At 39.7% G+C, this 14,297-nt stretch overlaps 1 protein-coding gene across 1 annotated transcript in view; it reads right to left on the bottom strand.

Moving 5' to 3' along the window:
* Positions 1 to 4,471: 4,471 nt before the first annotated feature.
* ALDH1L2 (aldehyde dehydrogenase 1 family, member L2) overlaps positions 4,472 to 14,297 on the bottom strand; it is a 66,151-nt gene continuing 56,325 nt past the window's right edge. Inside the window, exons 20-23 of the mRNA XM_008569170.1 lie at positions 11,670 to 11,835; positions 8,896 to 9,001; positions 6,970 to 7,169; positions 4,472 to 4,952 (exon numbers count right to left, since the gene is read on the bottom strand). Coding sequence (XP_008567392.1) covers positions 4,897 to 4,952; positions 6,970 to 7,169; positions 8,896 to 9,001; positions 11,670 to 11,835 — 528 coding nt within the window. The 3' untranslated portion in view covers positions 4,472 to 4,896. The remainder of the gene's footprint in view (positions 4,953 to 6,969; positions 7,170 to 8,895; positions 9,002 to 11,669; positions 11,836 to 14,297) is intronic.

Raw genomic sequence — 14,297 nt, forward strand, 5'->3', positions numbered from 1 at the left:
TAGCTTTGGTCACAAATTTGTATATAAGATTCATTGTGAAATTTAACATACTAACAAGGAAGTCTAAATATCCAACAATAGAGAACAAGTTAAAGCCACTGAAATATGCAGAGGTGTGTTTATTGACATGAAAAGATGATTATGATATATTGTTAATTTAAAAGGTAACAAAGTTAAGTACAATATTTTACTAATTCTGTAAGTACATGTATTCATAGAAAAGGTCTGGAATAATCTCAAATATTTGTAGGTTATTTCTGTATGGAAAGATTATAGTTGAGTCTTACTTTCCCATTTTATGTATTTTTTACATAATTAGGCATTTAATCATTTAAAAAAATCCACTTGGGTATTATTTATATAATAATAATTCCTTAATCCATCCTGTCTCATGTCTTATCATTTTTCATATCCTCTTAGCCCAGTTTTCCCTCTACAGCTTTATTTTCAGGTATGGGAAACCACGTTTCGTTTCTCATCCTGGATATAACCATTTCCACACAATTTTTTTTTTTTGACTGGTAAGGGGAATGTAACCCTTGGCTTGGTGTTGTCAGCACCACGCTCAGCCAGTGAGCGAACCGGCCATCCCTATATAGGATCCGAACCCACGGCCTCGGTGCTATTAGCACCACACTCTCCCAAGTGAGCCACAGGGCCGGCCCTCCACAAAAGCTTTTGCAGATGTCTATTATACTTATTTTTCTGGTTTGACAAATATGTAGTATGTGCCTGCTATTCACTACCCAGGCCCTGATTTAGGCATTGGGAATAAAAACTACCTCAGCGTGGTTAAAACCACCAGCTTCCTTGCTTGGTACCCATTCTGCCACTTAATAACTGTGTGACTTAGGCAGGTTATTTAACCTCCCCTTTTGAAAGCAAATATTTAATGAGCTCCTCCTACATATTAGGTGCTGGAGATACAGTATTGAACAAAACAAGTACCTGTTGATGAAGCTTAATGGGGACAGATGGATGCTAAATATAAGCCAAGTAGTGCTAAGTGCTATCAAAATAATGCAGGAGAAGGAAAATAAAGAATGACAGGGCAGATATGGTATTTTAGAAAGAGTCAAGGAATGTATCTCTAATGAGATGATATTTGAGGAGAGACCAGAAGGAAGTGAGCCAGCCAGCTATGAGATTGTGTATGGGGAAGACAGATTCAGAAGAGGCAGTGGTGTGCTGGCACTGGCTTGCACTTGTTCTGATTGCATGTATCTCTTCCTAGCACCGTGTTAAGTCAAATTGGTAGCTTGAAATCAGCCTTGATGAGAGTATCTACACAGAGGTATCTGAAAATGCTACAAATCAGGGTTTTTTACAATCTGGGAAGAGGGAATAGTAAGTACAAAGGCCCTGAGGTAGAAGCATGCTTGGCCATTTTGCCATGCTTGATAGGCAGCCAGAGTGGCTAGAACAGAGCGAGAGAGAAATAATAGGAGATGAGGTCAGAGGTAGCCAGGAGTTACATCAATAGGCCATGGTAAATACACTGGACATTATTCTAAGTGAAATGGGGCCATTAGAAGGTTTTGAGCAGTTTGAGTGACACCATCTGACTTAAGTTTTGAATAAGACCACATAAGGGAGGAATCAAGAAGACCAGTTGGGAGACTTCAGCAATAATCTAGGTAAGAGATGGTGGCTTGGTAATGGTGGAGGTAGTAAGAAGAGTACCTTTAATTTCTTCCTTTTTTCAGATGTCATGAGGATTAAATAAGATAACATTTCAAAAGTGCTTAGCATAGTGTCTGGCACACAGGAGGCCCTTCATAAATGATAGCTGCTATATTATTGTTGACAGAATGCCAACCCTGGGGGTGGGGAGGCAGTGTTCATATCTAGTTAGGAAGACAAATAATTTCAGTACCAAGAGAGAAGTGCTATGTTCAAGAGAAGTGGACGCATAGAGGAGAAACACTTAGCCCAGCTGGGGGTAGGAAAGACCAGGAAGGGTGCTGGAGCAAAGGGGACTGGCTTAGCAAAGACACGTGGATGGGGAATTGGAGGGAGAACTGCCGCAAGTGTCCACACCTCTTAATTCAGGTGATAATCAGACCACAGCTTTATCCTTTAGCTGAGCAAAATAATTAGTGATTTGAAGGAACAGTGATGATTTAATTACTCAGTGTTAATTAAGCCACCTTACAAGCTATGGATCATTATGTTCCAATTCAAATTCACTTGGTAATTTTATGAATTCCACAGAGCCGTTGATTCTGATCAGCAGTCAGATATAAAAACTCAAGCTGGTAAGAACTTTATAGAACTTGCTATGAAAATAGGGGTTCTTAATCTGGGGCCCAACCACGACCTTTGAAAAATCTGTGAGTCTCTTGAAGACAGTAGAATTGTGTGTGTGCTCATGAATTTGGGGGTAGTCATGGGACAGAAGGGGTACATAGCTTTTCTTTCTTTCTCAGAGAGGTTTGCCACCCAAAGATTAAGAACACTGCTACCGAGATTAATATTAGAGGGTAAAATAAAATCAGTCCAGAAGAACAGGCACATTTTTGTCTGCCATTCTGTTTATCATTAAAATAATTTGATAAAGTGATATCCTAAAACACATGAAATCAATTAAAACACTTCATTTAAAAATGGTTACTTACAATAAGGCCTTTATCATTTTATTCAAATATCAACTGTCATTTTGGGCCCAGTGAATATTTATTCCAGCTTAGAATTTCCACTTTGCCAATCTCTGAAGATAAATGAGCTATAGTATTATAAAAAAAGCTTACGGGGCCGGCCCGGTGGCGCACTGCTACAGTGCGCCGCTTGGGAGTGCGGCGGCGCTCCCGCCAAGGGTTCGGATCCCACATACAGACCGGCCGCTCACTGGCTGAGCGAGGTGCGAGTGCAACACCGAGGGTTGCGATCCCGTTGCTGGTCCCGGTCCGGTACGGGTGCAACACTGAGGGTTGCGATCCATTGCCGGTCACGAAAAAAGACAAAAAGGAAAAAAAAAAGAAAAAAAAGCTTACAAGCAAAATTTGCTCTGTTGATGATTCCCTTTGAAAATGTTTTCTGCCTCTGATTCTTCCATTGTTATTTATTTCCTATTGATTCCTAAATTCCCCTCATGTGCTGCCGAGTCTCTAACAAGTACCCACTAAGGGCTTCTTCAAAGCCAAAGAAATAGGAGATGTTTGCTGATATTTTACTTTAAAAGGAGGATTAATAGAAGTTAATTGTTCTGGCCATCTTCCAGAGACTTCTGTGAACTCACCTTCTTCTAGTCACATGTGGATGGTGATAATTTACCCACCTAACCACTTCTGTCTGACATGGGAAGTGATGTGAGTACTGCGTGGGTCGTAATAGTTCCCATTTCTTGAGCACTATGATCCCAATACCTTGTTATAAGCATATTATGTATATTATCTCACTGAATCCTTGCAATGCCTGAAATACGGATTTTATCCCCATTTTACAGATACCAAACTAGACTCTGACATATTAATTAACTAACTTGCCCCAGATCACACAGCCAGTGAGCAGCACAACCAGTAAGTAGAAGATTGGAAAGTAAGATGTACTATTAAGGACAAATAAGCTGCCGAAAGAAGAGCATCCCTCTTCCTCGTACCATTGCCAGTGTTCATGACAAGGCATTTTTTGGTGCTGCTGTATCAGGAACCACATCAGAACAATGGATGAGAAAAGTAGTCTAGGAATTGATGATTACTGAAAAGGGTTGTGAGAAATTAATTCACCTAGTTAATTTACCTATCTCAATATATTTTTAAAATAGTGATGGAGGAAAACAGTTAAATTTATTTGAGTATTGACCATGAGCGAAGCACAGTGTGTCGCTTTGCTCATGGTCAGTGCTCAATTTATATTATTGCACTGAATCCTCATCACAAGCGTCCTGAGGAAGGCATTACTATCCCTGCTTTACACACAAGGAAGCTAAAGCTCAGAGAAGTTGCATAATGTTCCCAAAGTCACAAAGATTGTAGGACAGTATGATATGAGCCGAGATCAGCCTTCAAAGACTATTTACTTTCTGCTCTATCATACTGTAAAATTCACTCTAAAAGCTATTTACCTATTAGGTACTCAAGAAATGTTTGTGGGCTGATGACCCATCACGGTGAGTTAAAAAAATAGAGTATCAAAGGCGCAAAGAAGTATCTTATTTTCAGATATGAAAAGAAGTACCTTCACATTCCTCATAGGATACTGCTGTTCCTCGAAAGCAAAATTATAGAAAATCTTTTTTTTTTTTTTTTTGTCTTTTTGTCTTTTTCTGTGTCCGGCAACGGATCGCAACCCTCAGTGTTGCCCCCGTACCGGACCGGGGACTGGCAACGGGATCGCAACCCTCGGCGTTGCTCCCGCGCCTCGCTCAGCCAGTGAGCGGGAACCGGTCTGTATGTGGGATCCGAACCCTCGGGTGGGAGCGCCGCCGCGCTTCCCAAGCGGCGCACTATCCAGTGCGCCACCGGGCCGGCCCATAGAAAATCTTTTTAATAAGTTCATATATGTGGTTCAGAGGTTAAAACCTATACATATTACACAAAGGTTCCAGAAAATGCACCTGTGTATTACAACTGCGTGATATTGACATTTTCAGGATGGACAACCACGAATAGATTAGTCTTGGTAATGAAAAAGCAGCTTAGTATTTTAGAAATCTCTATGATATACAACATAGTCAAAACCCAACAATTGTACATCATTTTAATGTATAAAAGGTGTGTAAGAAAATACTCAGGCACGTGTGTAAATGCTTAGACACGTGGCCTGACCTCTTCATGGTCCATGTAGGTATTTTTTGGTTCATGGCTGATACCTCTTCCTCAGCACACCCAGGCTGCTTAAGTGTGTCGAGCTGAGAAGTGGTGCTGTCTGCCGAGGTTTCCTGATGATGGCATTGCCCTAATATTCCAGCGTCACCGTCTTGGTTTTGAGGTATTCATTTAGAGCTTCCTCACCTAGAGAAGAGAGAAGCAGTTGACAGACCATGTTTAAAGGTGGATGTAATGTCATCAGACTTTCAGCCATAGGTGTAGGTGTGTAAGTCACTAAATGGAATGTGGCCTGAGCCAGTGTTTATCACACTTTAAAGTTCACATGAATCACCCAAGGACTTTGTTAAACTGCAGTATCTGATTCAGTTAAGTCTGGTGTAGACCCTGATGCTGATGCCAGTGGTTGGTGGACCACACTTTGAGTAGTAAGGGTCTAAACCTAGCTGCCAGGCCTTCTAAGGATCAGAGAGTGTTGGCTGGTTAGCTTCAAACCAAAATCTTCCTCCTTTACTTCCGTACTTGATGACAAACCCCATCTTTATCCTTTGTTCATTTAGGCTGAACAAAAGTGACCAGAACACTGTCCTTCACGTTATATTAAATGAAGTAGAATTGAGCACAGGAAAGAAAGTTTGAGATCATTTGGTTTGATCTTATTTTAATGATAAGGAAAATGCAGCTTATATTGTATGTTAGAAACACAGGAAGAGCATGTCTAGGTGAAAAACAGGTGGGTCTTCCATGGTTTCTATTTTGAGCTACTGCAATCATTGATCTCCACAGGGCAATGAATTAAAGGGCAGTGAATATCCTGGTGAAACTCATGAGTATATGATTCTGGAAGTTGAGCTAAAACAATGGCTGTCAATCTTGTCCCAACATTAGAATCACCCAGGGAGCTTTTCAAACTCCTGATCTCAGGTCACACCCCTGACCAATTATAACAGTGTCTCTATATTTTTTTGAAGTTCCCATGTGATTCTAATCCAATGTGCAGCTAAGGCTGAGAACCATGAGCTCTAAGGGGTTTTAAACTTAGGGGAGGAAGAAACTATTAGCAAACTCTAGTCTTTTACAGTAAAACAGACACAAAGCCAGTGATTATACTGTATCAAAAGATAAGTGAAACACAGTTGCCTCACTTTCTAATAACACATTCCCTAAGAGAGTCTCCCACTGTGTTTCGGATTGCGGGATGAAAGCTAGATTGAAGACAAGAAGAAAAATAAAGCCTTAACCTTCAACCTAATGAAATTTAAAATCAGCACTACTTTTATTGCTGCAAATACATTGCCAAAAGTCATCAGGAAAGAGAAAATGTAAAAAATACCCTAAATGAACCAAACTTACATTAGCAAACTGTAATTTCAGTAAATCACTAACATTCGAGTTTTTGAAACAACATGCCAGACTGACTGTAGGGTGTAGGAGACGGGCTGCAAAGCCATAAGGCCTGGCTTTGAGTTCTCTCTGCCAGTGCCTGGCCATGTGACTTTGGGCAACTCACCCAACCTCTCTGAGTCCCATTTAACTGGTCTGTACAATAAGATAATAATAGTACTTCTCTCCCAGGGCTATTGTGAGGATTGCTTGTGCTCATACAGGTAAAGTAGTTAGAATAGGGCCTGACATGTATTTAGTCTTCAAAGTAAGCTATGGCTTGGAAGTTGTTAGCGCCACTGCCCACAGTGAATTGCATTTGGGACTTTTTACAAACTAAATCTGAATTCCTAGACTCCCAACAACCACTGCCAGTTGCAGTGTTGACTCTGAAAAACTGCCAAGCAGCTCAGAGACAGGGTTTATTCTTAGAGCTAGCTGGTTATTACCCTCCACCAATTTTCCTTTCTTGGTTCTGTTTAGTCCCATGAAAGCTAAACCAAGTTCATGCTGAATGTCAGATTAAAAAACCAAACATATTTTAGCTAAAATATATTGTCAGTTTCTTTTCCCTTTCAACACGAATTTTCTTTTAAAAAGAAACACTGTTCCACATAATTTGTGTACTTTTCTGTATGTATGTTATGTTCAATAAAAATGTTTAGCATTTTTAAAAAATTAGTACCCTTGTAAATGCAGATCTAACTGCCACATAGGAAACGTCCTTCAAAACAATATGCGAGTGTTGCATGAAATACAAAGCAGATTATTCTGTGAGGTGGCAACAAAGGGAAGGTGCAGGAGAAAGGCAGAGCCGTACCTAAATCTTTTCCAAAGCCAGATTGCTTAACTCCGCCAAACGGGGCCGCCACATCGGTCTTGTTGTATGTGTTAATAAAAACAGTTCCTGCTTCTAGTTTTTCACTCACATACATAGCTTTGTTTATGTCTCTTGTAAAAACCCCTGAGGCCAAACCATACTCTGTATTATTTGCTCGCTGCAATACTCCATCGATATCCCTGCAAGATGTTTTTAGGAAGACATAAAACTTCGTTAAGTGTAAAGCAAGACACTCTTTTAGGTTCTAGATCTTTCCCCCTCTGCTAGAAATAGGAAAACATTACTGCTACCTGCTTACATTTTTATAAATGACACTCCATCGATATCCCTGCAAGATGTTTTTAGGAAGACATAAAACTTCGTTAAGTGTAAAGCAAGACACTCTTTTAGGTTCTAGAACTTTCCCCCTCTGCTAGAAATAGGAAAACATTACTGCTACCTGCTTACATTTTTATAAATGAAACATTCCAGGCTTACACCGAAAGTCCCAGTGAAATATTACAACCTAGTATTATATGTTTCATATATTTCATGCAACACCTTTGAAAATCTGATCTGCAGTCACCTTTTCAATCTCCCTGTTTCTTCCTCTCCCCCTTGAGTCACACTTCAAGATATATTCTTGGAGTATCCCCCCTATTTCCTTCCATCTCCACATTTTGCACACACAGTCCAAGGTTCCTTCAGTGCCTCTCTGAAGCCTTTTCAGATTCTACCAGTGCCACCGCAGAGGTGGCAGAGCATGGAGGTTCAGTGAGAGGCTCTGCAGCCAGACTGCCTGGGCACCCTGGGCAGATGCCTTCGTCTCCCCATGCCTTCATTTATCCCTATGACAAATGGGAATAATAATACCTGTCTAATTGTCATGAGGATGAAAATGAGCTATTAGTGCCCGGAACACAGTAAATGCTCAAGAAAATTCACCTATAATCAGGGAGCTCATGTAAGTAAGTATTTTGGTAGAACCAACGATGCAGTGCTGATTTAACTCATCACGTATTTATGGTTCACCTTCTATAAATGGGAGGATGGAAAATCCCCAAGGGGAGGGATAATGTCTTTTATACTTCTTTATACCATGGTGTCGCATCATCAAATGAAAGTGAATTCAATTACATGTGCTTATTCAATCAAATGGATCTGGTAATTTCTCTGCCATTTGACTTAGTATGTGTACACGCCCAAGTAAGTGGAGACATGAACCTGCTCTTCTTTCAGCTGAGTCCAGTTCCAGTGTGCCTGTCATAGTGGATCTCACCTTTTTGTCTGATTTGTTTTTTTCAGCTTCTCATTGGTTGAAGTAAACCTAAAGCCATTCTTCAGTATATCATGAGACTCCATCATTTTAAATATGGTTCTATGAGCTCAGTTACCATATGGTCCTCTTTGATATGCTGAACACTTTGGAAAGTTTCATGTAGTACATAGCAAACCAGCATATCATTTACAGTTGATTATATGGTGATCATGGACATTTCTATAAAAAGTTGAGTAGCAGGCTTTTGAGGGCATAATCCCTTTGATAGAAGCACTCTTTGTTAGGGAAAATAAGATTTCACAGATGCTGTCTTCCCTAGGAATGTAAATGTGAAAACTAGTTCTGTTATTTCTCAGTTATTTACCTTGTTCCACAGACATTTCAAATGTCGAATGTATAAAAACTAAAACTTAATCAGCTAAAATCTCACTATGTCAGCCATTCATTTAAGCTGTGAAGCAAAAATACATTATGATCTACAATGGTTAACAAAAGCATACTCCTCTAATTATTCAATGAAGTTAATTATTCAGATGGTAGAGAATTACACATTCATCGATTTCATGCTCTATATATAGCACAATGGCAGAGGGTAAAAAAACCTTATCTAGTCAAAACCTAAGTTAAATTGTGCCTGCAAAACATACCCATTTTGGAATTTAGAAATGACCATAATAGGCCCAAAGGATTCCTCTTTTGCAAGGTACATGTGGTCCTCCACATCTGTGAACACAGTTGGTTCCATAAAAAAGCCTGTTTGGAAAAAAGAAGAAAAAAACATCAATTGTAGGTTGTCATTTCCAATTAATAGTTCTCTCATTTAATTACGTTGCAATTTTTTTCTTTCCCGCTGACTCAGTAAAACCAAGAAGGGTTTCATTTCTGTATGTGGTGTTGACATTCCTAGATTTTTATTTTTTAATGTCTTTTTATGAAAATTTCAACCCTATGTAAATGTAGAGAAAATAAGATGAATAATTAATGTAAATACTTATTTACATTATGTAAATAAGTAACATAAAAATTCTTATTTTGCTGCATTTGATTTATGTTTTTCCTTGCTGTAATATTTTAAAGCAAAATCCAGATATAATTTACACTCCTAAATATTTCAGTACAAATCTTTAAAAATTAAGGACATTTTCTTATATAACCACAATATAGTATCACGCCTAACAAAATAAACACTCATCTTTATTCATACTTTATATTTCGGTTTCTCTCTTTGTCTGGAAAATATCTTTTTTACAGTTGATTTGTTTGATTTAGGATTCAAATAAGTTCTTTTTTGTCTTTTTTTTTTTTCCGTGTCTGGCAATGGATCGCGACCCTCAGTGTCGCACCCGTACCGGACCGGGACCGGCAACGGGATCGCAACCCTCGGTGCCACGCCCGCACCTCGCTCAGCCAGTGAGCGGGAACCGGTCTGTATGTGGGATCTGAACCCTCGGCGGGAGCGCAGCCACGCTCCCAAGCGGTGCACTGTAGCAGTGCGCCACCGGGCCGGCCCCTAGGATTCAAATAAGTTCTACACATTATTTTTGGTTGTTAGATATATTTAGTGTCATCTTTTTTTTTTTTCTTTTTTTCCTTTTTCTCTTTTTACTGACTGGTAATGGGATCGCAAACCTCGGTGTCGCGCCTGTACCGGGGACCGGCAATGGGATCGCAACCCTCGGTGTTGTGCCCGCAGCGCGCTCAGCCAGTGAGCGGGAACCGGTCTCCACATGGGATCCGAACCCTCGGCGGGAGCGCCGCCACGCTCCCAAGCTGCGCACTCTCCAGTGCGCCACTGGGCCGGCCCTAGTGTCATCTTTTAATGTAGAAAAGTTCCTTCTTTTGCCCTCCCCTTATTTTTTCATGTCATTGACTTGATAAAGAGGCAAGGTCATTTGTCCTACAGAACATCTTATATTTTAGATTTGTCATTGCTTCCTTTGGGTAATATTTGTTTTTCTTTTTGTTTTTTTTTTTCAGTTTTCTTATAGTGATATAATGTGTATAACATAAAATTTACCATCTTAATCATTTTTAAGTGTACAGTTTAATGTTATTAAATACATTCATAATGTTGTACAACCTTTACCGCCATCTATCTCTATAATTCTTTTTGGCTTGTAAAGCCGAACCTCTGTACACATTTGGTACTGTATTTCTTAAAAGTGGAAAGTTTTTTGTTTTTGTTTTTGTTTTCCTTTTTGTCTTTTTTCGTGTCCGGCAACGGATCGCAACCCTCAGTGTTGCGCCCGTACCAGACCAGGACCGGCAACGGGATCGCAACCCTCGGTGCTGCGCCCACACCTCGCTCAGCCAGTGAGCGGGAACCGGTCCGTATGTGGGATCCGAACCCTCGGCAGGAGCGCTGCCGCGCTTCCCAAGCGGCGCACTGTAGCAGTGCGCCACCGGGCCGGCCCAAAAGTGGAAAGTTTGACCTAAAGATGTGATTAGATTAAGGTTAGGCTTTTTTGGCAAGAACACTTTATAGGTGGTACTGTGTATCACACATTTTATTTCAGGAGACACACAGTATCCAGTTGTTCCCCTTTCACTGATGCTCAGACTGCCCAGTGGGTTTAGGTGGTGACAACCTGACCCCTCCATTGTAAAGTTGTGTTTTTCCCCTCATGACTGGCAAGCAATCTTGGGCATGATACTTTGGTACCTTGCAAATACCAGGTCCCCATCAACCTTTCACCCCAAAACTTCAGCCTCCATTGACAATCATTGCCTGAATCAATTTTTTCATCAATTAGGGCATGCAAAATGATGATTTTTTTATCTATTCTATTTTTTTTCCTACATTAGCAGGTATTCTTCTGTAAAAGAGTCTCCTTTATCAGCTACTCACTTACCCAGAAATTCAGTTCCTATAGGAAATACAGGATAAATGTTAAATTTTTTTCTTATAATTGCCCATGTTCAGAGTAAGGTGTTAATGTAAAATCTATTTACAACAGTGGAAAATGAGTTTTTGTAGATAATTGTCTATCTCTCTTTTTGAGTATCATAACATTGAGCCATTCACATATTTCATTAAGAAGTCCTCTTTCAGGAATGAGTCCTTCCCAGGCCATGCTGGCTAGGATTGAATCTCACAATGCCAAGAATCAAGATCACCAGTGCCTGATAACACAGTTATCCATTACACTTGTTTACTGCACAGCTAAGGGCCTATCACATCTGTTTTATTTGATTTTCACAGACTTTAAAACAGGGTGTGCATATTTCTTCTCATCAACCGAGGCTTAGAAAAATTGTGTTGTCCAAGGTGACACAAGCAGGATCTAGAAATTAAATCTTCTGACCATATTATGCAACTATTTACTTTCGAGGTAAGATGGTGCTGCAATGAAAACTGATTCCATCCATTCCAACTTAAGAAGGCAGGTGCCCCATAAATCCCTTATGGAGGCAATCTTACCTGGCCTTTGGACTTGTCTTCCCCCATACACCAACGTGGCCCCCTCTTTCACTCCAGCTTCACAGTATTGCAGCAGCTTTTCCAGATGGGCCATATGATTTTGGGGGCCATGATCAGTAGATCTGTCAAGTGGATCACCAATTTTCATCTTTTTAATTTCTTCCACCTGTATGTTACCCAATCCACAAAACACAATTCAGTGTTAATAATAATAATTATGGGTACCTTGACTGAATTTCTACCATGTGTTGAGTGTTGTACTAAGCTATTTTTAGATGTGTTGTTGTTAGTCTTTACAACAGCACTGGAGGTAGGTATTTATTATTTCCATCTTACAGAAGAAGAAATTGAAGCCTGGAGAGGTTAAGTGATTGGCCCAAGTGCATACAACCACTAAATACTATACACTTTTTCTGACTTGAAAGCCTAACCAAGTTCTCTACCACTGTCTTCGAAAAGAACATAAGCTACATATGCTGTATTAAAATTATCCTGGGCTGGGGGCCACAGGACCCCCAGCCCAGGCCAGTCCCTGCCACCCAGAGAGGCCTGAGAGCCACCAGGCCCACAAGCCCTGAGCCAGCTGTACCAGAATAGGCAGATGCTGTGGGACCCTCAGCCCAGGCTAGTCCCCGCTGCCCAGAATTGGCAGTCCCTTCAGGATTCAGGCCAGACATCAGGGTGGAATGAGTGGACCGTAATACCCCCTGCCACAATGACTAAACACGAAAGGAAAGATATCAGAAATATGAAAAATCAAGAAAGTACATCACCACCAAAGGAAAATAATAAATCTCAAGCTCTAGATCCTCTAGAATAGGAAGTCCTAGAAATGACTGACAAGAAATTTCAAGCAACAATTCTAAGGAAACTAAATGAGATACAAGAAAACTCAGTTAGACAATACAGTGAAATGAGAATAAATATACAGGACCTGAAAGAAGAAATGTACAAGGAAATAAATGCCCTGAAAAAGAATGTAGCAGAGCTTGTGGAGCTGAAGGATTCATTGAACAAAATAAAAAACAGAACAGAGAGTCTAACCAGCAGGCTAGAACAAGCAGAAGAGAGAATTTCTGACCTTGAAGACAGGATGTTTGAATTAACACCAGCAGACCAGAAAAAAGAAAAAAAAAATTTAAAAATTGAAGAAAACCTAAGAGAGAAAACAGAAACCTTAAGCGTTCAAATATCTGAATCATGGGTATTCCAGAGGTGGAGGAAAAAGGAAATGGCATTGAAAACATATTCAATGAAATAATAGCATAAAACTTCCCAGGTATAGGGAAAGTCACAGATCTTCAGATTCATGAGGCCCAAAGATTCCTAAATGTATTCAACCCAAAAAGGTCCTCTCCAGGACATGCTGTAGTCAAACTGGCAAAACTCAAAGAGAAAGAGAGAATCTTAAAAGCTGCAAGAGAGAAGTGGCAAGTCACCTATAAGGGAGCTCCAATCAGACTAATATCAGACTTTTCATCAGAAACCCTAAAAGCCAGAAAAGAATGGGATGATATATTCAAAATACTAAAGGACAAAAATTGCCAGCCAAGAATACTTTACACAGCAAGGATATCCTTCCAAAATGAAGGGCAAATAGTATATTTCTCAAACAAACAGAAACTGTGGGAGTTTGCTACCACACAACCAGCCTTACAAGAAATTCTCAAGGGAGTACCGGGTTTGGTACCCGAAAAACAACCATCACTGCCATGAATACTCAAGAAAGAACAAAACCCACCAGTAAAACCAAAATGCTAAAAAATATAGAAAATATAGTTTATCTATCACCCCAAGAAACCAACAAACACAGAAGACAGACAAAATCAGAAAGAAAGGAACAAAAGATACTTAAGACATCTAAACAAAAATCAATAAAATGCTAGGAGTAAATCAACACCTTTCAATAATAACTCTAAAAGTAAAATGATTAAATTCCCCACTCAAAAGACACAGACTGACTGACTGGATTAAAAAGATGGACCCAACAATATGCTGCCTTCAAGAGACTCACCTCACCTGTAAAGACACACATAGACTAAGAGTGAAAGGATGGAAAAAAATATATCATGAAAATAGAAATGAAAAACAAGCTGGAGTAGCTGTTCTTATATCAGATAAAACAGACTTTAAACCAAAAATCATAAAAAGAGATAAGGCCACTTTATAATGGTAAAAGGATCTCTCCATCAAGAAGACATAACAATCATAAATATATATGCACCCAATGTTTGAGCAGCCAGATTTATAAAGCAAACACTATTAGATCTAAAGAATGACATAGACACTAACACCATAATAGCAGGGGACATGAACACCCCACTCTCATCATTGGACAGATCATCTAGGCAAAAAATCAGTAGAGAAACACAAGATCTAAACAACAGTTTTGACCAATTGGACTTGGCAGATATCTACAGAACATTCCATCCAACAACCTCAGAATATTCATTCTTCTCATCAGCACATGGAACATTCTCCAGGATAGACCACATGTTAGGTCACAAATCAAGTCTCAACAAATTCAAAAAATTTGGAATTATTCCATGTACTTTTTCAGATCACACTGGAATAAATTAGAAATCAATAACAAATGAAACTCTGGAAACTACAAAAACACATGGAAAT

Source organism: Galeopterus variegatus, unplaced genomic scaffold (genome assembly GCF_000696425.1).
Source record: "Galeopterus variegatus unplaced genomic scaffold, G_variegatus-3.0.2 Scaffold472, whole genome shotgun sequence".
NCBI lineage: Eukaryota > Metazoa > Chordata > Mammalia > Dermoptera > Cynocephalidae > Galeopterus > Galeopterus variegatus.